A 23,342-nucleotide genomic window follows, 5' to 3' on the forward strand; every position below is an offset into this window, starting at 1 on the left:
AATTTAGCCCATGCTGGACATAGCTGTTACCACCTGCACAGGCCTGTCAATTAACAGATTAACATTGAGTGTAACTTATGTATATTATTTCGTTGTTATTTTAAAAAAAAATGGTGATGGTTCATGCTTGATAACTTTTAGTTCACATTTCAATAAATTGTATTTGCACTCCTTTTGTCCATTATTCTTACTGAAAATGTTAAATTACACATTCACATCTGACTGAAGATTGGCACCATTTATTTATGACGTTGCAAACTCGGCGGTACAAGGCACAAGTATTGTGAAGCTCATATAGTGAGGCAAATGCATTTGATCAGCTGACTTTTATCACATCAGCTTCTCCTTTCCCTCTTGGATGTTCTTCTGGACCCTCAGAGAAAGAGAAAATGGTGAAGCAGTCCTGTCTCTCAGGCGTGTCCTTTCCTAACAGAAATATCAAGAAACATATTATTGCAGAGCAAGTGTGTTATTTAAGAAAGAGGTGTGTTTGTTTGTTCATAAATATAATGATTTTCTTAATTGAATGTGTTTTTTAAATCCAACAGTGTACTACAAAGATAATCAGTTTATGAATAAACCGTTCTAAATTCATCAACATTGAAATAAATGTATTATTATAATAATATTTAACTGTTATCAAAACTTAGTGCAACTGTGGAAGCTTGCTCTGTCCGGTTGTCTCACTGAAAGACAAAGGGTCGCAGCTCTCACTATGTTCAATAATATTTGCCTTAAATACATTGAAATGTGAAAGTTGAACAAAAAAGTGATGTTGCTTGGTAAAATGTAACCTTTAGCTAAGAAAGTGCTCTCAACATCACTGATGTGTAGGTGATCTAGTATTTAGTCATGTTTAATGGCATGTATATCAGTGTATTAGAGTAATTACTTTATGCATTCTTTGTAAAGTATGAAAAAGGTATATGCACCTTGTAATCTGTGCTGAAGTTCTCTGCTGCTAGGAGTCCAGATCTGTCTCTCCTCCTCTGGTCCAGCCTGTCTGGATCACCTTGAGGACACTTTGAACAAACAGATGTAAAGTTACATGCGTGGCTTACAGACTTCTTTACATGCAAACTACTTTTTTATCTTCTTTTAAAAACAGGTCATAATCTTATTGTTATACTTAAGAAATTGCTGGATATCACAGTCCTTATACTGTATCAGTTTGATTGAGCATTATTGTGTAGGTCCTATTTATTTTACTGTTACTTTGGATGAGGTTTTCATGAGTCAGTCAAATTAATTTGTTTTCATGCCATATTCATATGTATCACACACCTAAGGGTAAGACACAAACCTATTGAACAAATGCAATGGATAAGCTTCATTTCCACTGAAGTCACAGATAACGTCATATCTACTATTTAAACATAATTTCCTTGTCACTAAAGCATTGACTACGCTATTCATCGTCCTTAAATGCAGGCATTAAGTTACATGTTCCGTTGTACAGCCACGATAAGGCTGTTTCTCAAGTGTGATGATAATACAATTAAAAGAGGCATTGGTAATAATATTAAAAACAACAATGTTTGGGTCGGATAGGCGGTTAGCTGCAATAAATAACTCCAGTTCAACAAACCATATTATAATATCTAAGGGAGCGTTATTTCTGGACCATCTTGAAATGTGACGTTCATATTTTAAAGATACACACATTTCATTGTGAGGTTGATTTAATATACACTAAGCCTCTCTTCAACAATACGTTGACGTTAGCTAGTCTATTTTATGCTATAGTAGAGCATAGCGAATTTAAATTAACCTTAACAATGCATACAGTAACCTAACTAGCAAACTAACTATCTAACGTACAAGGATGACCTTATTTTAGCAACCTCGCACAGAAGCCTTTTGGTATACAGTAGCATCCCACTTAATGTTTTACACTCTTGGATGCTACGCATAGCATCGTTAGCACAGATGGAGCTACGATTGCTCAAATGCTAACCCAACTCTAAACATTCATTAACGTTAGCTTAATAAAAACACCAGTAACATAACATAAAGTACGCAGGGTTGACTTACCGAAGAAACTGCATTCATGGACGGTCTGTTTCAACCGCAGATAAATCCTATATTTGCATGACGAATAGTCCACCAGGAGCCAACACAACAAACACGGCCGAGTTCAAGTAGTGTTCTCCTCATGCGCTGAGCCGCTGTAGCATCACGGAGCTAACAGTGAGACAGAGGAGCTAGGAGCAGCAGTCCCGTTGTCATGAAGGGGGAATCTAACTATATACAGAATATGTTTTTGTGGATCCAGGCTAGAAACATGTTCATTTTCTGATGTTAAGTTGGACATTTTAACATAGGGTCTACGGGAATTGCTCCCATCTGCATCCATCGCCTACAGTTTGCAGCATTGGGCTTCACCGCACTGTCCCGGGGTTTGCCGCTTGGCTCTGATAGGCCAGAAGTCGGTTTGATTGCATTCGGACTCGATTGCTTATCCTGTCTGAGTAGCCCGGATGAGGCTGCATCGCAATTTTTGACGTCGAATTTTATACACCGAAATATTTAACATCGAATTTTAAACACCGAAATATTTGACGTCGAATTTTTTTCACTTGAATTTTTGGGATCTGAAGTTGAACATTCGAATTTTTTTAACTTGAATTTTTACATTTTTATTTCACATAGGTAAATTCGGAGCAAAAACATTCGTATACATGATTTTCAAAGTAATTATTTTCAATGCTATAAATTCGGTGTCTAATAAAATTCAAATACTTCTGTCTCTTGTTTGCTTCCATAGTTGGGGGTTGAACAAAATTAATATTGCGCATTGCCAGACTCATATTATCTCCGATTTTAATACTGCAATATCTTAGATAGTGTTGTAGCTATATGATTTAGATTGTACTGGCAATTATACAAAAAGCTTTGCATTTGATCTTTAAGTAGCCCACAAGTAACTAAAACAATTGCAAGTGCAATAAGAAGCTACAGGAACGTTAATCTACGTTGGTAATATTAACTTTATTTAATACAACATTTACGGTACAAGATTTACATCATACAGCCCATGTAGTATAATATTTTACAAATGATGAATTACAGCAAACATGTGCAATATATCCATTATTACAGCTCCGTGGGCTGGCAGTAAGGCGATATGGTCCGTTGTTATTGTGCATCCATGGGTAAAGAGAAACTCATGTAGTACTGAACACGTAACTTGAACGTGCCGGGCGGCACGGTCCCGTGGGTGAGATGCGCGTTCATAATGCCGAGGGAAATAACTCTCAGAATAACGTTAATAACGAATTTTTTTAATAGGGGCTATACAAACGTTCATACTGGGTAGTTTATTTAGTTTAAAAAAAAATATCCAACGAGTTACAGACCACTCTTTCCCAATGTAAGTCAATGGGAAAAAGTGTTTCCGGGCCCAGCAACCTAAAGGAAGTGTAGTACCGCCGTTTGACCAGCACGAATATTCTCATCAGACTCCGGCACACTTCCTGGGGGCTTGGTCGTGACGCACGGCCGGACTTATCCCAGCCAATGACAGCTCTGCATGCATCCCCTGGATATTATTTTAGAAACTGCTTTAATCGCAACGTGATGTTTACAGTGAGAACAGCTGTGAGGTCCGTGCAGAAAGCAGAGCAGTGTGTATAATATATATATCACTCAGTATAACAGGCCTACATTACTCTCTTTATTTGCTTTAGTTTTATTCATGTTTTTCACGTCCGTGGTGGAGAGGACCCAACTATGCGATCGCTGCGTCAAATTAACCTAAAACCATTTAGTGCTTCACATAATAAGGTGCGTGTTGTACAGTGTGTAGGTGCGTAGCGTGTGTGTGCGTAGATGCGGCGGACAGACAGATCTCAGTTGGTTTGGTGTCCTCTGCTTACTTTTAATACTTGTAAATAAAACTTTTGGCCCGTAATTTCATTTCCTCATTGTAGCGACCAGAGAGGGGTGGGGGGGGATATATCCAGTCTCTGATAGTGTTACGTTATTATGCTGTGAGTGCTCTCATACTTGTTTGATTCTGAAATTGTATAATTTATATAAATATATGCCTATATATATATATATATATGTGTATGCAGGCCCGGACTGGCCATCGGGAGGACCGGGAGGTTTCCCGATGGCCTGGCCTGGCCTGTTAAGTGGGCTGAGATTTTTTTTTTTTTTAATGTATGTATTGTGAACGCAACGCTGCGCAAATGTGGGTCTGACTCTGCCTCACAGAGGGTGACTGGCTGTATACATGATGTGGCCTGCCGACATGGCCACTTTCATACAGATCATACTAATGCCCTCGATTGGTCTGTGTGTCATTCAAGCTCGGGAGGGTGTATGTTAGTGTGGCGCGATAAAGCGTGCGCACCGGTTACGTGTATTGTTGTTAGCATCTGGTGCTAGCTAGCTGCGCTAATGGATATAAGGAGCTTTTTCAACAACAAGGTGGAGGAGAGTCCTCTCCTGTCAGACTGAGAGACTGATAACTACAGCTCAGGTGAGGTAAAGGACTCTCCGAGTGTTTAGATAGTTAACTTAGTCTAAGTTATCTCTGGGTCTCGAAGAGTTTGGTCACCATTTATGTAAACACATATTTCCATTTGAGGGGGGAGTGATTGGTAAAATATGCATGAATAATACAAAAAAAATGTTAACTAGGTGAAAAAAGGTAAGATAAACTTGTTGAGAGCTAAAACTAGTCTTTGCTGCTGCCTCAAAGAGGAGCAGGGGGAGAGGAGGGAGACAGGTGAGGCTGGTTCAGGAGCACAGACACACTCACAACTATAAATGAACCAAAAACAAATAAATAAACAAGTTTCAATGTTTTTTCATATTGGATATGGTATGTTATTGGTTATGGCCATGTTTTTATGATTATTTAAATGTATACAGTTCTGTTTCATATGGGTGTAGTCTCTTTATTTCCCCCTCAAAATGCACCAGATTGATGCATTTAAGTCCAACATTTTTTTTTAAATCTTACCGGGGGAGCATGCCCCCGGACCCCCCTATAGGATTTGAGGTCCACCTCCACTTAAAATATGTTCACATAGGTTCCTAAATAGATTTGCACATTTTTTAAAATAGTAACCCATGTCCATATGTTTATTTTTGGGTAGTAGATTTAGAGGGCTATCATTATGGGCAGCAACGCTGTAAAAATTGACAAATAAAACTGGTAGTGGCCTGGCTGGGTGTATAATTCCCGGCCTGACTTATTGTCCCAGTCCGGCCCTGTGTGTATGTCCACATCTGTAGCCTGTTATTGTCTCATTATACCTCACTGTGAATGAATTAAAAGTAAATATAGAAGTCATCATGAACACAGTTCTGTCCATCAGACCTCTGTCTGATGGACAGAACTGTGTTCATGATGACTTCTATATTTACTTTTAGGCTGTGCCTCCTCGATCCTCGGTCCTCGAAGTGCATTTAGAGAAATTAGATGTCCTTCAACATGGCGCGCTGAAATCCATTTCTGGAGGAGTCTAAATTAGAAAGGCCCCAAGACGTTAAGCAGACTGATCTCAGACAAGCATATTGGTCATCTAATAAATGAAATCTCACTTTTTATTTGATTGAATGAAAATACAAACACAATCATTTGAAAATGTTAAAAGCATTGGTTATATTAATGTTTTAACAGTATAATTCAGATATTTTAATTGTATTTTACAATGTAAATAGTTTTGGCACTTCAATAATAACAAAAGTATACATTTTTATTTGCAATTTCTTCTCTGGGCCATCTGCAGTCTACAAAGAGGTTTGATTGAAAAGGTTTAAATTGTGATTTGTTAGTCTATAGTATGCCAACCTTCTTTTTCTATTTTGACGTTTAAAAAATAACTTGGCTAAAAGCAACACAAGAGACATAAAATATTTGAACAATTATGTAAAATCTGCATTAAACAATTAAATCTGTTAACCATCTTTACTACAACCACAAGGAAGCAGTCAGGAAGGGATCTGACTCTTGTAGCCGTAGTCGAGCTCAGCCCCCCCGCTGAGCAACAGGTCGATCCCGGTGCAGAACGTAGCATCTGCAGCCAGATACAAGGCAGCCAGTCCGCACTCAGCCTCCGTCCCCATACGACCCATCAGCTGTACGAAAACACAACGTGTCAGTAATCATTCTTGTTCTCATTCCAGCAGTTTGAGGTTGCATCATTCCACTTTCTTGCTGTGTTTTATGCTCCTGCAGCTGTTTATACAGTTGATGCGTCTTGCTTATTGTTATTTTGGTTCCACTTTACAGACTACCCTTATAAAGGATTCATAAAGGGTTTATAATTAGGTTATGAATTAGTGTAAACACTTTATTAATCATTAAGAACCAGTTCTAACACAGTTTTCATACATCAACACACTCACTATTTGGCAAGATGACTAAGCCTTATATTGGCTACTTAGCGAGAATCAACTTAGTGAACAACAGACACCAAGGATGATGAAGAAGACGAAGTAAGCTAAGTAGCCAATATAAGACTTAGCAGTACAGATGCATGTGGGCTCACTATTTGGCAAGCCACCGGTCACAGTTGCCCTGTTTATCTCATGTCTTATACAAGCTTGTTAATGATTTATAAAGTGTTCACAACCTAATTAATAAATGAATTACAAACTATTCGTAAACCCTTTATAAGGGTAGTCTTATTGTAAAGTGGTACCGTTATTTTATTTTAAAAGCAGCCTTGTGTATTTGCTCAGTACTACATATATATTGCTTTCAAGAATGTACAAGTTCCTGATCTTTTTCTCTCTGTGTAAGTGCAGATTCACAGAGTGAACTCAGGCAACCCTCAACTGGGAAAACTGCAAACTTACAAAAGATAATAGACAATAACAAATCTTCATCCTCCACCTCTATTACCACTGTAATACATAACTTGAGAATGGGAAAGTGCCAAGTATCGAGACATACAGATGTCGTAGTATAGATATAATATGTATATAGCAGTATTGTTTACCATAAACCGTTCACAATGCAGATTGTCATAAAAAAGTCATAATGATCAGCCAGGTATTTCATATCTCCCTGTGTCAACTCTTCAGTCTAGAACTTCCCTTTTATTGTTCCCCGTCAAATTCTTCCAGTGACTCGGATGAATTTTTTTTATAATTTGCATAACCAAAATAACAACCTGTTTCGGGAACTCTTCCTGTTTAGATGCAGGATTCAGGGAGTTCACATTTACAACCCAATAAGGCGACCACAGTGTGTGGCAGTTTGCATCATTAACACAACCATGTCTGAGAAACTGTCGGCTACCTCATAATGATTGAAACCCTCAGCAAGTCTTCTTAGCTGCTGCATACGCTCAGCAGAAACCAAACGTTTCTCTGCAGCTGAAAAGCACTGAGGGGGGGCTTTTCTTTAATATTATTGTGATGCATTTTTTTAACTCACAACTTATCTATTAAAAGCTGCTGAAAGGCAAAACGTTTTGGACCTGATTATAAGATTTAAATATAACCAGAGTTCACAGATTTTCTTTGCCTTTCAGAATGAAAGTTTTTCTCTGTTTTCAAAAGTGTTATGCCATTTCATCACCTCTGACTTCATTAAGATCACTTCCGCCTCTTTTAAAGATGTGTGAGAACTTGCCTGACAATTTTCTCCCATTTGAATGGTCGCTGCAGCGTCTGGTGAGTGTCCTGCTAATTCTTCCCACAGAGGTGTCAGCACATTACCTGGGGAGATGCTGCAATAAACGGCAGACAGTATTATTAGACAACAGAGGGTGATGTTAGCTCTGCAGTCAGGAGATACTTTATAAAATGTAGTTACTATGCTTTATGTTAACATATAAGAGGATGTTTTGAATATATATATAAACTCCTGTTTTATTTAACAAAATCAGTGAGTATAACTATTGTAATTTATCATCTTCACAATATTTTAAAGAAATAATGTAGTTTACTTAATTCCAAATTTGAGGTTCTTCGACTTCGTCTGAGTGTTTTAATTCTATGCTATTTCATAGAGAAGTTTTGTACTTTTATTTGACTGCATTTATCTGAAATTGTTTATCTTCAGATTACAAGCTTAAAATTGTAAAATCAAGTGACTTGTTGGGGCTTATTTCTCCAAAGATAGGAGAAAATTCTAAATAATAATTTCTTCCATAACTCACAACCAATCAGATTTATCTGGTGACACTTTGGATGGGCCTGGGGAACAGCTGGACTAACCTAATGTACACGTGTAAATAAAGCAATTCAATTTAGCTCAGAAAAAGGCTGATTACACACTGATACATCAATATTAACAATCTAATAATGTCCCATATAATAATATATCAGTCACACATTACATTTGGATGATAATGCTTTTCAAATTTTACCAAGTAGGATTTTAATTGCACAACTTTCACTAATGATGTTGTATTTTGACATAAAAACGTAAAGAAACCTTATCCAGATTCACATAAAAATGTTTTGATGAATACTATTTACAACACTATGAGACCGCTTAAAAACAGGAGGTCATAGAATCACACTGTTTTGTCCCAAAAAGAATTAACCTGAGTAACATTGCAGTTTGTCTCACCAGTTCACTCTCACATTGTAGCGACTCTCATCCACAGCCATCGCCTTTGTCATGGAGATTATCGCCCCCTTGTGGAAAACAGTTCACATTTCACAATATTTTTCTTTTAAACATTTATTTATTATAATAATGAAACCTGTTGCTTTAAGGATGAACTCACCTTGGTGGCAACATATGGTGCAGCATTTTTCTGACCGATGGTTGCCACTAGACTGGAGACATTTATGATGTTTCCCTGACGCTGTCGTAGGTACGGCAGCACACACTGAAGAGAGTGAGAGTTCCAAACACTTCAAAACATCTTTTGTCAGTGGGAGCAAAGAAGGGTCCTAAGATTTATCATTTTATAAGGACTTCACCTCAGGAGCATCAGTTATCAGGTCCATAAAGGCAACACACCTTTAGAAAAATAATTGCATTTAATTTTGCAGTACTTCAACCTTGGCTACGACTGTACAGCATTACACATCTACAGTAGGGTGGTCCTCATCGACCTTGAAGTTTAGCCTCAGTTGCAGCACCGTGGCTGCTGGTGTGGTAGCCCAGGTGAGGGATGGGGTAAATGTTGTCAGATTGAGGAAAAGATTAAATTCAATAGAATGAATTCTGGGGGTTGGAGTGTAGACTTTTCGACTTTCAATTTTAAGGACCAGCCTACGTGATGCTAAACTTCAAGGTTGATGAGGGAGGGGTAAATATTGTTGGAATTTGAATACAATTCACCAGGCTATTGACTATCATAATGAATTCCGGTGGTTGGAGCTTAAAATAAATGAATTCGAAAATGTACATGGCACTAAGGACCACCCTAATCTACAGAACTACTAAAGTTGTTTTCTTATTACCCTTGTATTATCTGTAGCTGCCATTGTAACATTTTCCAGAGGAATTAATAAAGTATTTGTTTCTTTCTTACTCTCTTTCGCGTTTTACTGTCACCGTTTTGACATTATAATAATAATAATCCTTACAGCCATTCTTTGCTTCCATAGAGGTCCACGTTTATGGAGGAAAGTTATAACCAATGATTTTGAGAAGTTCTAGAAACATTACTTTTGAAGCCAAGAAGTAGCTGATGAGGTTCAGATTCAACAGATCCCTGAACTCTTCTGCTGTGGTGTCATCAGTGGGTTTTTGAGGGGGGTCTGAAGAGGTGAAAGGTAAGGAGATCAACTAAATACTTTCCATGTAAAGCATCTTCATCATGACATCTGCTGGAGGGAAGAAGGAAATGTGAGACTTACGCCACCCTGCATTGTTGACCAGGCAGTCAACATGTCCATAATGCTCCACTGTGACTGCAATCAATCTCTGTGGTGAAAAGAAAAGTCACTTTGAGGGTTTATTTGAACAATCAACCAGTCTCTCATAAAACACAGAAACACCCTTAGTAGGGCAAACCAAACCCTAAACACAGAACTGGGTAAACGAGTCATATGAGTTTTACGAGTTGTAAGATGGATTGTAAGCTATTTTTAAACTGGGAGACTGAAAAATACAAACTTTGACATCTTGGTAAGAATACATAAATATGCCGGTGGACACACAACACCCACATTGTTAAAAACATGGAAGCACAGGGAACTGAACTCAAATGTACGACCCGAGAGACAAAGGTATAGAATGCAAAAAAGGTACTTTATTCCATAAGGATGTACAAAATAAGACGACACTCTTTGATGAGGTGATAAGGGTTACAAAAAGCACAAAAGAAAATCGCTCACAAGGTGAGGAACAAAACTCACTAAATACTTCTGGAGCATAAATTAGGCTTGAGTCATAATACTTAGACGCTGGTACAATGACTTGTGGCATGGGGACAGGACAAGACGAACTGACAATAAACAGAGGGAAACAGGGGAATATAAACAGGAGATAACTGGGAACAGGTGAAAACAATCAGGTGCGGGGCTGGCGCTGATGAGCGCGGGAGAACACATTAGGAAAGGGAGTCAATGAAGCTGAAAAGAGACGTGACAAAACAAAACAGGAAGTGAAAGACAATACAAGAATTACAACATAAAACATGACTGACTTAGCACTTACAGGTCTTGTGATCATGACTGTCAATTCAAAAAGGGAATTGTACATCTAAGTGCAGTATAACCAGAACAATAACACTAAAGTTACACATTACCTTGATATCGTCATCTTTGGAGATGTCACATGTGACAAACTTGCATGAGCCTGGCCCTGCTTTGTTTAACTCTGCCTCCAGAGCCTCACCTACTGCACCTGGTGATAATAGTTAAACAACTCAGTAGAACTCCTGTACTTTAGTTATAACCAGTGGTGGAAAGTGGAGCTCTTATAAACCACTATATTTAACTGCAGCAGTGCCTTACAAATGATCAACCTGTAGGAAGACTATAAAGTGAAACTAAAATGTGCTACACATTGACAAATTACAACCTTCAATATTACATTTGTATTATTCATAAACACACTCTGAAAGGAGGAGTTTCATAACAATACAAATGTTAACTTTGTTATGCTTGTGTTGATACAATTGCAGTAGGAACATTTTGAAAGAAGGACATTTTCACTTTTGTACTTTTACTAAGATTACATATTTGAGTCTTCCACCACAGATGCACCTGGTGCCGATTTGAAGTAATACATTATCATTCAAATAATCCTTGCCCAAGAGAAAATAAAGCAACATTATAAGAAAAAACATTGACGAAAAATTAAAATGACTCACCTCCTCTAGCACAAAACACCACCTTGGCTCCATTCTCCACTAAAAAATAAGTGCAAATGTTTCAGTGCGCAACCTCTGATCAGTTACAAATCAACATTATAAACAATAATTACCAAAGACTTTGACAATCCCTCTGCCAATCCCTTTGGACCCTCCAGTCACAATAACAACTTTGTCGTGGTATCGGAGGGACATTTCGGCTGTGATGAGGAGAAACGCCTCAGAGTTGCGCTGCTGCTAACACTGAACGAGACAAGTGTTCGTTGTTTTTCTTTGCGCTAATTCTACTCAGATGCACGTATGTGTCTCTTTACTTCATCACCTTTCTGAAATCATTCCCGTTTATAACAATATGGTCTAGCTGCGGCCGCGGACACTACACGACACGCCCACCTGACACGACACTACGGTGGCTGGGTATGGAGCTAATTTCCTGCCATAACTCCACAAACAAACTAAACAGGTTTTACAAATGCCTCATGATTCACTAACAAACACAATATGGTTTGCAAATACAAAACACCATCTACAAACTAATGCATTTAGTTTTGCAAAGAAAAAACGTATCGATCAAACAAACACATAACATTTTTCTTTCTAATAAATCATGTTTCAGAGACAAATTCAGCATAGGTTTTACAAGTACACAACTTTTTTTTACAACTACAACACTTTTTTTTACAAGTACAAAACTTGTTTTTACAACTACAAAACGTTTTCTTCTCACGGCGGAATATTACTGCCAAAAGTCACGTGACTTTTGGCAGTAATATTCCGCCAAAAGTCACGTGACTTTTGGCAGTAATATTCAGCTCGACCCTTCTCGTTTATAACCTCAGTTTGTAGTTGAGGTTCAAAGTTCCTACAAATCACGAGGTCTGCTCTGCTGCCTTCAGGTGCTGTTGGTAGTATTGGACATCACACAACTCACTGAAACATGCCTGATGAGCCCCGACTACGCTCTAACGAAAGCAGACCAACAACAAAACGCACATTAAAATGCTGATGATAACAACACCTATACTGAAACATATAGACCATTTTCAAAATAGGTAAGAAAAGTATTTTAAATACAGTAAAGCAACTTACTACAATGAATGCAGTGCACTAATACAATAACAAGACCAGTGAGAGTCTACTGCCATGCTAGCAGCTCTACAGTTGAGCTAAACGCTAATCATCAGCATGCTAACATACTCACAGTAATACGAACATGTTTACTATCTTAGTTAACTTCAGGTTTTTTGTCAAGTCTTAGTTGACCTTGTTAGCATGCTAACATTTGCTGATAAGCACTAAACACAAAGTACAGTTGAGTTGAGGCTGAAAACGTGATCCGTTTTTCAGATATTTGGGCATAAAGTTAAAAGCATTGGAACAACTTTAATTTTAACCTGATGATGAAACTATATAAAGAAAAGGCAAGGGTATCACTGAAGTGATAAAGCTACCTCTAATGAGAAGTGAAGCTTTGTATCAAATTTGTTTGAGTTTTTTTGCAGTAGTCAGGTACTCATGCAATTAAAGGCAACATTTAAAGCTCTTCCTGTAATGGGAATTGTAGTTTTACTGCACACAGACAGACACATTGCCACACATAAATGCTTGAGTGTGGTCTTCATGGTGAGTTTAAAATAACCACATCCAGATTTATATTTAATATCAAATGAAGGCTAGACTGGCAGGTCAGGTTTCAATTTGACATGTTTTAAATTTGTGGACACTTTTACGTAAGCCACAGTAGACAAACATAATTTAAAATACATGTTGACAGCAGTTTAAGATGATTGAAACTAAAGAAAAATACTACATATATGATGGCACATTCAGAGTGTAAATCACCATCAACAACACTTTAAGTTTTAGATTACCGACATTTTTCTTTTTTCGTCATCAAAATACTCACTGCTACGTGAGTGTGCAAACATTTACAGTGTGTTTAAGAAAGAGTGAGGGTTAGCAGGTTGGCATTTTCGACCAGGAAAGGTTGTTGGGGGCAAAGTAAAGGCTGAGGGGGGCAGGGGTGCTCTTGGAGTAGGAGAGGTCGAGGATCGAATTTCGGCCCGAAAGCATTCCCTACAGGCCCACAGAGCGTGAGAGAGCACAAGTGAAGACCGCGAGTGACATACAAACAAGCTTAACTAACTTCACCCGAGCTGCAGATTAACGCCAAAGCAGCAGCCCCTGAAGGAGCCACAATGCTCCTCTGCCACCTCCCCTCCTCTCCTAAACATGACACACGAAGGAGGGACGACATGGCGGATGAGGAGGAGGAGGGGTTGTCTGGACATCATCATGAGGGAATTGATACACAAACTGTCTCAGAAGGAGCAAAGGGTGAGCCCTAAAGGCACCCCGAGGTGGAGGTACAGCAGCTGGGTTATGGTCGCTCTCTGGAGGTGTGATTAGTTTGAATCATCAGCCCTGACAGGCAGACGGACCAGAGGAGGTTTCTACTGGATGAACTGGACATGGTGATGAGCATGAAGCTGACTGCATGTATGGAGCGTTTTGCATGGAGGGTCCGCATGGTGTTGTTTACAATACAGTTTATAATTAAAAAAGGTAAATGAAATGCATAATCTATTAATTTATGACAAAACTCAAACCCTGCTTTGTAACACTATTTAAGGTAACTTCTAAAAAACAAGTACTGTTATGTGATATAAATAACAAAACAAAAACTACTGTCTTTTCTGATATCCAGAACATTTCTCAGCTGAATTTACAAAGAAAACTGAGGTGAGATTTTGCTATAAATATCTTGTTATCAGTTCCAAGATATTGTATAAAAAACGAATGATGCATTATTGTTGGGGTTTATCACTTGGAGGTGTAATGTATGTCACAACTTAACAACTAAGTCACAGTTTATTTCATATTACTAAACTAAAGTTTTGATTGATCTACTCATGCTTCTCTGTTCTCTTGTTTCTGCATTGTCAAGTTAACCTTTAAGTGTTGTTCCCCAGAGTGAAGAAACAAGAAAAGTAAGAAAAGAAACAGAACCAAGAGGAAAAAAAGCCTAAAGGATGGATAATCAAGACAAAGGAGGAGGTGAAAGAGAAGAAGGAGGAGGGCAGACAAATGAAAATCAGAAAGCTGAGGAGGTTGGTGACGAAGAAAAATGGACCAAAGACAAGAACAACAAGCTAGAGAAGGAAATCAGTGAGAAGGAGCCGAGCAGAGTGGCCAAGAAGGAGAAACGCCAGTCGAGGACCGGCTGGGCTCTGACGGAACGCCTAGCCATCAACGTGTCAGGGATGCGTTATGAGACGCAGCTCCGCACCCTCGCCCAGTTCCCAGACTCCATGCTTGGTGACGCTGGACGTCGCGTCCGCTACTTTGACCCCTTGCGGAACGAAATCTTCCTGGACAGGAGCCGCGTCTGCTTTGATGCCATCCTGTACTTTTACCAATCAGGCGGGAGACTGCGGAGGCCCGCCAACGTCCCACTGGACATGTTCCTGGAGGAGCTGCGCTTCTATGAGCTCGGAGAGGATATCATCGAACGCTACAAAGCAGATGAAGGGTTCCCCAAGGAGGAGGAGAGGCCCTTACCCGCCAATGACTTGCAGCGTCGCCTCTGGATGCTGTTTGAGTATCCAGAGTCCTCCAGCGGAGCTCGCATCATCGCCATCATCAGCGTCATGGTCATTGTGATCTCTATTCTCATCTTCTGCCTGGAGACACTGCCTGAGTTCAGGAACGAGAAGGAAAAGAGGGAGGTGAGGATGGTGCTGACACATATGAGTGAAATAGATAGGATTGGGGTTATGTATGGCAAAAGCAGGTTTACTGACAGGGTGCGAAGAGAACAGAGGTTAACATTGTAATGGAGTGATGAGGTGATCATAGAGGGACAACATGTGCTGACAGTTGTCCCATACAAAACACCAACCAGCTCTCACAGTGCAAGGTCTTTATCTCCTCTCAACACAAGGAGAGTAGAACTGGAGGATTATTAGAAATATCAACGCTAAGAATCAAGATCAGGGAAAGAGACGGCAAAGGCAGCAAATAGAGTAGAAAAGACGAGGCAGATGTTTACATGGGATTATTTTGGACTTCTCGTTAAATGTGATCCTCTCAGATGGAGGGGAAGGAATTAAGTGGAAGAGACAGGTTGTTTTACTGCTAGTAGAAAAACAAGAGTAAGGAAAGAATATTGGCAGACAGAGCATGATCGATGTGGTTTTAGGTTGTGGCGATGATATGCCTTGTCAGCCTCTCACGGACAACTGCCAGACCCAACAGCACATTTAGGTGGAGTTGATACTAAAGTACTAAGAAGAGGGATAGAGAGAAATTGGAAAGGGTTAAGTGTGAACTGAAGGAAAGGAGACGGGCTGGTCTCACGTTACCCCTAAGAGATCTAAAGGCCTATATATAGAGTAAAGGACAACCCTTAGAGCACATCAACACATAAACTAAAGTCTGTATTAATAAACCCTATGACTCATTAACTGAAATCAGCATGGAAAAGACACAGTCGCAGATTAACTTTTCTGAGGACTGCAACAAAAGGAAATTAGCATTGCAAACGCTCCAGTAGCCTGGAGACGAGGCAAATTCTAGAGGTCCGGGGAGCAGAAGTGACACCACAGTGGCGCTGGTTGGATTTACGTTCCCAATCACCAGCAACACTGCTATACATAGATAGATATGTTCATGTGATCAGAGCATTTGGCGCCTTTGGAACGCTACGCAAACTAAACACAACCTGCATGCACAGCTGTCCTCACGTTATCACTCACTCACAAGATAGTGTTGAAAACTTAATCAATTAAATTATTCTATTGACCAGTTTTATGTCTTTTAAATGAATGAATGATAATGGTCTCATCTTAAATCAAAGGGCTGCATAATCTCCTCAAGCTCACTCACATCCTCCACCGTCTTTCCCTAAAGGCCCTGTCACACTGTCCCGAAATTGACACCCGATGGACACACGATAAAGGAAATGTTCAAATTCGGCTGTGATCGTAGCAACATCGGGCCATTCGTGAGGGCATCTTAAGCCATCGTATGACCGCCGGTGGAGTTTCTCAGGCTCCGGCAGCAACTTAGTGAGCGGCAACTTCGTAAGGCACTCGTGAGGACATCTAGTCAAATCGTGTCATCTTCGTGTTATCATCGGTGCCATCGGGCATTCGCCCTCACTCTGATCGGGGCGAATGCCCGATGGCACCGATGATAACACGATGCCCTCACGATGCCCTTACGAAGGGCACAATTGACACACGAATTCAACACGAAAATGAACCTTCGCAAGGTCCTTCGGCAATTTTTTGGCATGCCAAAGATTTTGCCACCGCTCACGAAGTTGCTGCCGGAGCCTGAGAAACTCCACCGGCGGTCATACGATGGCTTAAGATGCCCTCACGAATGGCCCGATGTTGCTACGATCACAGCCGAATTTGAACATTTCCTTTATCGTGTGTCCATCGGGTTGTTTTATTGCACAACAAAATCATGTAAATATATTATGTAAATAACCCAATTTGTGTTCTGTGAAACTAAAAAGGATATAATATATTATTTTGAAGGACAGTTGACAGGAAGTTGTTGTTGTTATGGAAACAACATTACGGAGAAAACGTAATATTTTCTACATATAACGACGGATAAAGTAAAGAACAAAGTCTGAAGATATCAGTACAGTATCATAGTACTGTAACATAATTGTTTTTGGTACTTTCATTGCAGTTGTATGTCTTAAATGTAATGTAAATGTTGCCTTCGTGTGTGGTTCGGGGCCATCATCGTGCGAAATTTACAATTCCATATTCGTGTGTCCATCGGGTGTCAATTTCGGGACAGTGTGACAGGGCCTTTAGCGAGCAACAGGAGGGAATGGCTGAACTTGGACGTGTCCTCACATTACTTCTCGCCGTAGTAGAAATAGCTTCAAGTTGGAAACAATAATAGACATTGGCAGGATATGTTCTGCACTGACCTAGTGTTATCCCTAACCCTAAATATCCTTCAGATCAATTTTGACACCATCATCACAGAATAACGGTCAATAAGAAATAATCTGTGTTGACCAACGTATTAAAAACATACTGACTAAGACATTAACAAAGAATGGATTGTGGAGGCTGATAGCAACAATTGCAGCTGAAGGCAAAACTTTTTTTTGCATCTGATTGCAATTATCCATGTGCCAAAATCCTGGCCACCTGAAAACAATGAGAGAAACTCATATTGGATGAATTATCCTAGTATGTCAGTATAAACGCGCTTTAGTTACGAGCAACTTTCTGTAGATGCAGTTACTTTCTGTAACTGCATGTGACTTTTATTGCTGATCTTTGTAAAATAGACTGTTTTTGCAAAAATCCAAGCTAGCTGTCTGTTACTTGTACTTTGTACTTTGGTGCTTTGAGCTAAAGGCCAGAGGAACTAGAGGAAAAGTCTGAGGATCGTCAGAGTCATTAGGGCCAAGGGACCATGAAAGTATTCACAAATTAGCCCAACAAAAAGTTGTTGTGTTATTGCATTTTGGACCAAAGTGGAGGACTGACCAACAGGGAGACCACTATTGACGTCATAATCAGCAGTAGAAAAGCGCTACATAAATACAGTCCATTTACAATTTTCCATATTGCTAACACTCCGTAGACACTCTATTAGGTACATTTATACAATGTAATGTAATTGAAAACAACAGATATGTTTAGTGGTGGTGGTTTTTCTGTTATTCTTTCCCCCTCATGTTTGTTAATGTGGTGGGCAAAACTAGAAATACCTGTGCAGTCCAGTTTAACACCACTTACAAATAAAATCTCAATAATAAACATATAGTTGTGTCAATCATAATAAAACATTATTACCTACATAAAGGTGGACTTTGTTGCAGATATCTTGGGCTAGATTGCATTAGATTTGAGAGGGGATTCTTATAGAGAGGATACTGGGTGTATTTTTGCAGGAATTTCAGAGGTGAATATCTTATAGCTTTACAAATAAAAAAAGATCTACCTCGTAGGCTAGATTAGAATAATAATAAGTGAGAAGTGACCCTTTTAAATGAAAAATGTTTAAATTCATCTGAAGTGTAAGGGTTAACGTTTATATTGCAAAGTTAGGACACATGAGAACATGAGGGTGACAGACATAAAAAAAAAACATAAACATATAAATACATATAGTGTTGGGGAGAAAATGTGCTTCCAGGCCGCCAAAAGCTTAGAGTAACTCTATCTAACTTGTTAAAAGACATGAAGGCCCAGCATTTTTAAACCCTTAACTCATTCCCAGAAAAAAACAAGCAGCCGGGTTAAATGAAAGTGTCAGATGCCTCGGCCATGCCAATGTCTAGGTTGACACACAACCCAGCGTCATATGAACTTGATGTGTTTTGTGAGTGTTTATTAATAGAGAAACTGATTTATATAAAAGTCAGTGGGGAAAAATAAAGCCAGGGGAGTGAAAATGGAGAGGAGTGAAATGTTAGCACAGTATCACAGATCTCACTGATCAGATCCTGATGACAGCTGTCATACTAGGAAACTGCTGAGGACACACTTTCAGAATAATCGCTTCTTCTCCCCTAACCTCTACCCTTGTTTACTCTCTTGTAAACTTTGTCTCCATAGAGATATTTATTATAGACTTTCCTCGACCCTTTATTCTAGTATTATGTCTGATAAACGGCAGATTTTAAAATATATGTGGCATCTACTTTGTCTTCTTTAATATTTAAGTGCAACGGTACCCATTTTTCCTTCATGCTTTGTTTTACAGAAATTCACCACCATAGCTCACCCAACCATAGCGAACGAAACCATCTTGGTCCCACCTGGCTTCACGCCCTTCCAGGACCCCTTCTTCATCGTAGAGACGATCTGCATCATCTGGTTTTCTTTTGAACTAGTTGTGCGCTTGCTCTGTGCTCCGAGCAAGGTGCACTTCTTCAAGGACGTCATGAACACCATCGACTTCTTCGCCATCATTCCCTATTTCGTCACCCTGGGTACGGAGCTGGCCAGGGACAAAACCGAGCAACCATCCGTGTCCCTTGCCCTAATCAGAGTCATCAGGCTGGTGAGGGTCTTCAGGATCTTCAAACTCTCTCGTCACTCAAAGGGCCTCCAGATCTTGGGTCAGACGCTGAAGGCCAGCCTCAGAGAGCTCGCCCTGCTCATCTTCTTCCTCTTCATCGGAGTCATACTCTTTTCTAGTGCTGTCTACTTTGCAGAGGTCGACAGTCCTAACACATCGTTCACCAGCATCCCTGAGGCGTTCTGGTGGGCTGTTGTATCCATGACAACGGTCGGCTATGGGGACATGTACCCGGAGACGGTGGGCGGTAAGCTGGTGGGCTCCATGTGTGCCATCGCCGGCGTGCTCACTATATCTTTGCCAGTCCCGGTCATCGTGTCGAACTTCAGCTATTTCTACCACCGTGGGAATGAGTGTGAGGACACGACAGAGTACAACCATGTCCCTACGTCCGTCTGGGAGGGAGAGGACGGTGAAGAGGGAGAAGATGAGGAAGGATTGGAAGAGGAGAAAGAACACAAGGGAGATTATGCCCCATTGTACGGACAGGACACCAGGGCTATCTGCCCCCCGCTCAATGGGACTCTCCTGGCAGGACTCTGTGACGGACAGGAAGCTGGTGAACGCAGAGGGTTTAACTTCTACCTCAAAGAACCTCTGGTCACTCAGGTTTGATCGAGAAAACACTTCAAACTGCTTCAAATTCAGAAAAGGAGAGTATCAAGAAGTATACTTCTGAGTGAAAGAAACATGTACACAAGGATTTGTACTGATATAAGCTGAATTTGTTACATTTGAGGCTTCTGTGTGATTATATGATTGATTGATATACACTAGGCATCTGTTTTTCTTAATAAATATGAGTTAATCGTCTTAAAACCCTAGAGGTTGTTTGGCAAAATGTACCTTTAAAGACAATGTCAAGACTCTTTAGATAACTATTTTACCTGTGAAGATAAACTTCTGTTGTTGCAATGTTGAGGTAGAATGAAGGAGTCTGGAACCGTCAGTGCCAAAGCACTGAGAGTTTTATTGATCACAGTACATTAATACGGCCGGGGAGATCACTTAGTTTCACACTGTCCCGTGCTCCACCATCATGATCTCTGCCCCAGAATAGACCCAACACGCCTCAACATGAGGAGAGGCGGGCTAACAGAAGCCCGCGTTTACCTAATCAATAGCAGATGGGAGACAATAGTCTACTTGTCTCAAAGAGATGCAGACAAGCCTCAACCCTCCCCCACGGATATAGGAGAAGCGTTTGACCTGTGACCTCAACTTACAGAGGAGTCTTTGACTGATAAGTCAAACACATGTTTGCAGTATCACAGAATCTAAGAAACTATAGGAAACTCTATAAACAGATCAGATTAAAATATTCTCTTACATTACCCACTGATCAACTAAACAAAAGATTTTATGACATTCTCTGCATTCTTGCTCGTTTTAGGCAGGAAATATAATTTAGAGAAACATGTTGCAGAGACATACAACACTTATTATCATGTTGCAGTATAACATATATGTTATACAATCCCTGTTTATTGATGTCACTATTACTGTTGTGGACAATAAAAAGTGTGCCATGTAGGAAATCCATTAACCGCACATTAGTCTGATGCCGTAAACTGCAATGCCCTGAACTGCTGCTGTGCACATACTCTTTAATAGATTAATGTGCAGTAAGGGTTACAGTTGCTTATGACCTGTAATGGTCAGAGTTATGGTAGAAATGTGACGCAATAATCTTGTGCTGATGTTGACAACAAAGAAATCGATCATCATGGAGGTGGTGGTGACAGAGTTCATGTAGTTGGAATGAATCCAGTTTGTATGTTCTATACAGCCGTGTAATACATACAGCCTCAAGAGATGGTTGGAAAACTGATATCAGGTCAGCTGACACTTCTGACTTCTGAGCAACACTATACTCTGATGGTCTGAGGCGATAGTACTCACCGGCTTCACAGCTTGGGCTTTACATTAATGACTTCATTGCCAGTTAACTCTCTGTCTTATACTATGCAATGTATACAGGTTATTGAAAGTCATTAATAATATCAAAAATTCTCCATCTGTACATTTAGAAATTGGCTGTTGGTAGTTTCATTCAGCTGATTCCAATCATGTATTGATTCATCAGCTGACTTTTAACAGCAAATCACATTCAAGCAGATGTTGAATGCAGCCTTTATAACACCCCTGACACCTCTTGGTTATTTAAATACACTTCTGCCAACTCGCTACACCACACCTATCTCTTCCTTATGTGTTAAGTTTTAATATTTTTGATTTAGAAAAAGTATTTATTTATCTGTGAATTAGCAAGGGGTTAGTTGTTCCATCAGAGTTCATATTTGCTGCTCAGACTCCCAAGAGAGCTCCAAATACAGAGCAGAGCTTGCATTATCACAATATAACTGGCTTACTACTTGTTATAAAATCAAATCTATGATGTTTGTGCCTCTGAGTGAAAAAAGAGACCAGTTCAGACCAGTTATTTGTAGTAATCCTCCTTTATGTTGTCCATCTGTATCTCAATCTTTATTTATTTGTAGGCATACTTTGCTGCGAACCGTGGTGGAAGGCATGACAATACGAAATGGTGTTCTACAATAAAGCTTATGGATGAATGATAATGTGGATAAACCATGAGACATTTTGGAAGTTTTTGATACTTTTCTTTGTGAATTCTGTGTGTTTGTGACCTTTAACTAAAGAATTGCAATTGCAGCCAAAAAACTAAACGATGTAAGGAGATACATGTTTTTTTCTAAATCATGTTGTATAGAGTTTTACCTTAAAAAGCGGTGTGGTTATATAACATGTTTTATAAGTGAGTGATTTTTACAGTGTGAATGTGGCTTGACCTGCATATATTTTGAGGACCGATGTGGCTGAGGATATGTATATATAGGATGTCTCACTTTATTTAATAAAGACCACATGTGATTCACCCATGTCATGAATTTCTGAATTCCTTCCACATGACTTTGTGCAGTGACTCGGGGAGAATGTGATGATGTGTGCTCAAATGTAAACACATGTTCAATCAGCGTGAGATGAGGCATGTAAAAGTAGTATCAGAGGGAAGACATGCTGGATGCTTTACATCTCAGTTCCTGTCAGTAAAACAGAAAAGATATTGAATAGTACAGATCGTCTATAGGTCATATGTATATTGCACTACGGTTCGTGTCATGAGTGATCCTGCCTCTAGATGTCAGACTGTGTTTTAAAACCAGGACATCTGTGTCACTGCTGCTGCCACTGGATTTAATTAAGTCATGTAACATGAAAGACTTCAAAGTAACCAAATGTGAAATTTTTCTTCTTGAAATGATTGTTTTTTTATGACATATCTATCACATTATGTTGTTTTCATTCCATGTTATACAAAGATTAATTTGATTAAGTTATTATAGACTTATAAAATCAAATTAGTTGCAAATGAAACTCATGCGATTACATCAGGTATTTGACGTCATATGTTTAATACTTTAAAAAAAAAACTCTACCTTCATGTGTAAAACATTATGCTCCGTAATGTAATTAAAATGTAGGTTTTCCACTTACATTCTAAAACAAACATGTTAATACCATAATTCACTTAAGCCATAGGCAATTTTCTAAGCAGAAATGCTACAAATCTTATGGTCATCTTCTCAGTTCTGAGGATGTACTGACTTTTTCTGATTAATATTGCTTGAAATGATCTTTTTCATTATTTTCATATATGTAATAGGTCAAATGATTATTGAGGAAACAATTGTCAGATTAAGCTATAAAGGACATTGTTAGTAGCGCTGAAACATAATCATTAACAGTTTTGGTCAAAAACGTTCATTGTTGGCAATACAAATAACACATTTCTCAGGAATATGTTTGCGTTCTGCTAAAATAGAGACAACAGGCCTCGGGTTGGAGCAGATGAGGCTCCTTATAAACCCAAACCGGCACAAACATACACTTGGACATGCACACTCTCGTGTCGATGCTGATGGCTGCCTGCAGTGATTAAATTGCTGACCCCTGCTGCCTCAGATGGTGCGATCTCCTCCCGTCATGTGTTGGAGCTCT

The 23,342-nt window shown here is 39.4% G+C and overlaps 2 protein-coding genes across 7 annotated transcripts in view; one reads left to right on the forward strand and one right to left on the reverse strand.

Moving 5' to 3' along the window:
- Nucleotides 1–22,218, forward strand: part of LOC117548401 (potassium voltage-gated channel subfamily A member 7) — a 28,775-nt gene extending 6,557 nt beyond the window's left edge. Inside the window, exons 1-4 of one of the 6 annotated variants that reach the window (XM_034219677.1) lie at nucleotides 12,073–13,814; nucleotides 13,957–13,991; nucleotides 14,222–14,977; nucleotides 19,002–22,218. In XM_034219677.1, coding sequence (XP_034075568.1) covers nucleotides 14,282–14,977; nucleotides 19,002–19,934 — 1,629 coding nt within the window. In that variant the 5' untranslated portion in view covers nucleotides 12,073–13,814; nucleotides 13,957–13,991; nucleotides 14,222–14,281 and the 3' untranslated portion in view covers nucleotides 19,935–22,218. Of the gene's footprint in view, nucleotides 1–12,072; nucleotides 13,815–13,956; nucleotides 13,992–14,221; nucleotides 14,978–19,001 lie in introns of those variants that run through there. The other 5 variants (XM_034219679.1, XM_034219678.1, XM_034219680.1 and 2 more) reach the window with 5 other exon arrangements.
- Nucleotides 5,533–11,691, reverse strand: hsd17b14 (hydroxysteroid (17-beta) dehydrogenase 14). The gene is made up of 9 exons (XM_034219683.1): nucleotides 11,363–11,691; nucleotides 11,250–11,288; nucleotides 10,683–10,780; nucleotides 9,790–9,856; nucleotides 9,599–9,690; nucleotides 8,706–8,810; nucleotides 8,546–8,613; nucleotides 7,601–7,697; nucleotides 5,533–6,096 (listed from the first exon to the last, which is right to left on the reverse strand). Exons 1-9 carry the CDS (start codon nucleotides 11,442–11,444, stop codon nucleotides 5,950–5,952), a joined length of 795 nt encoding a protein of 264 aa, XP_034075574.1. The 5' UTR covers nucleotides 11,445–11,691; the 3' UTR covers nucleotides 5,533–5,949.
- Nucleotides 22,219–23,342: the final 1,124 nt, after the last annotated feature.

The sequence above is a fragment of the Gymnodraco acuticeps genome, unplaced genomic scaffold (assembly GCF_902827175.1).
Source record: "Gymnodraco acuticeps unplaced genomic scaffold, fGymAcu1.1, whole genome shotgun sequence".
In the NCBI taxonomy this organism is placed as follows: domain Eukaryota; kingdom Metazoa; phylum Chordata; class Actinopteri; order Perciformes; family Bathydraconidae; genus Gymnodraco; species Gymnodraco acuticeps.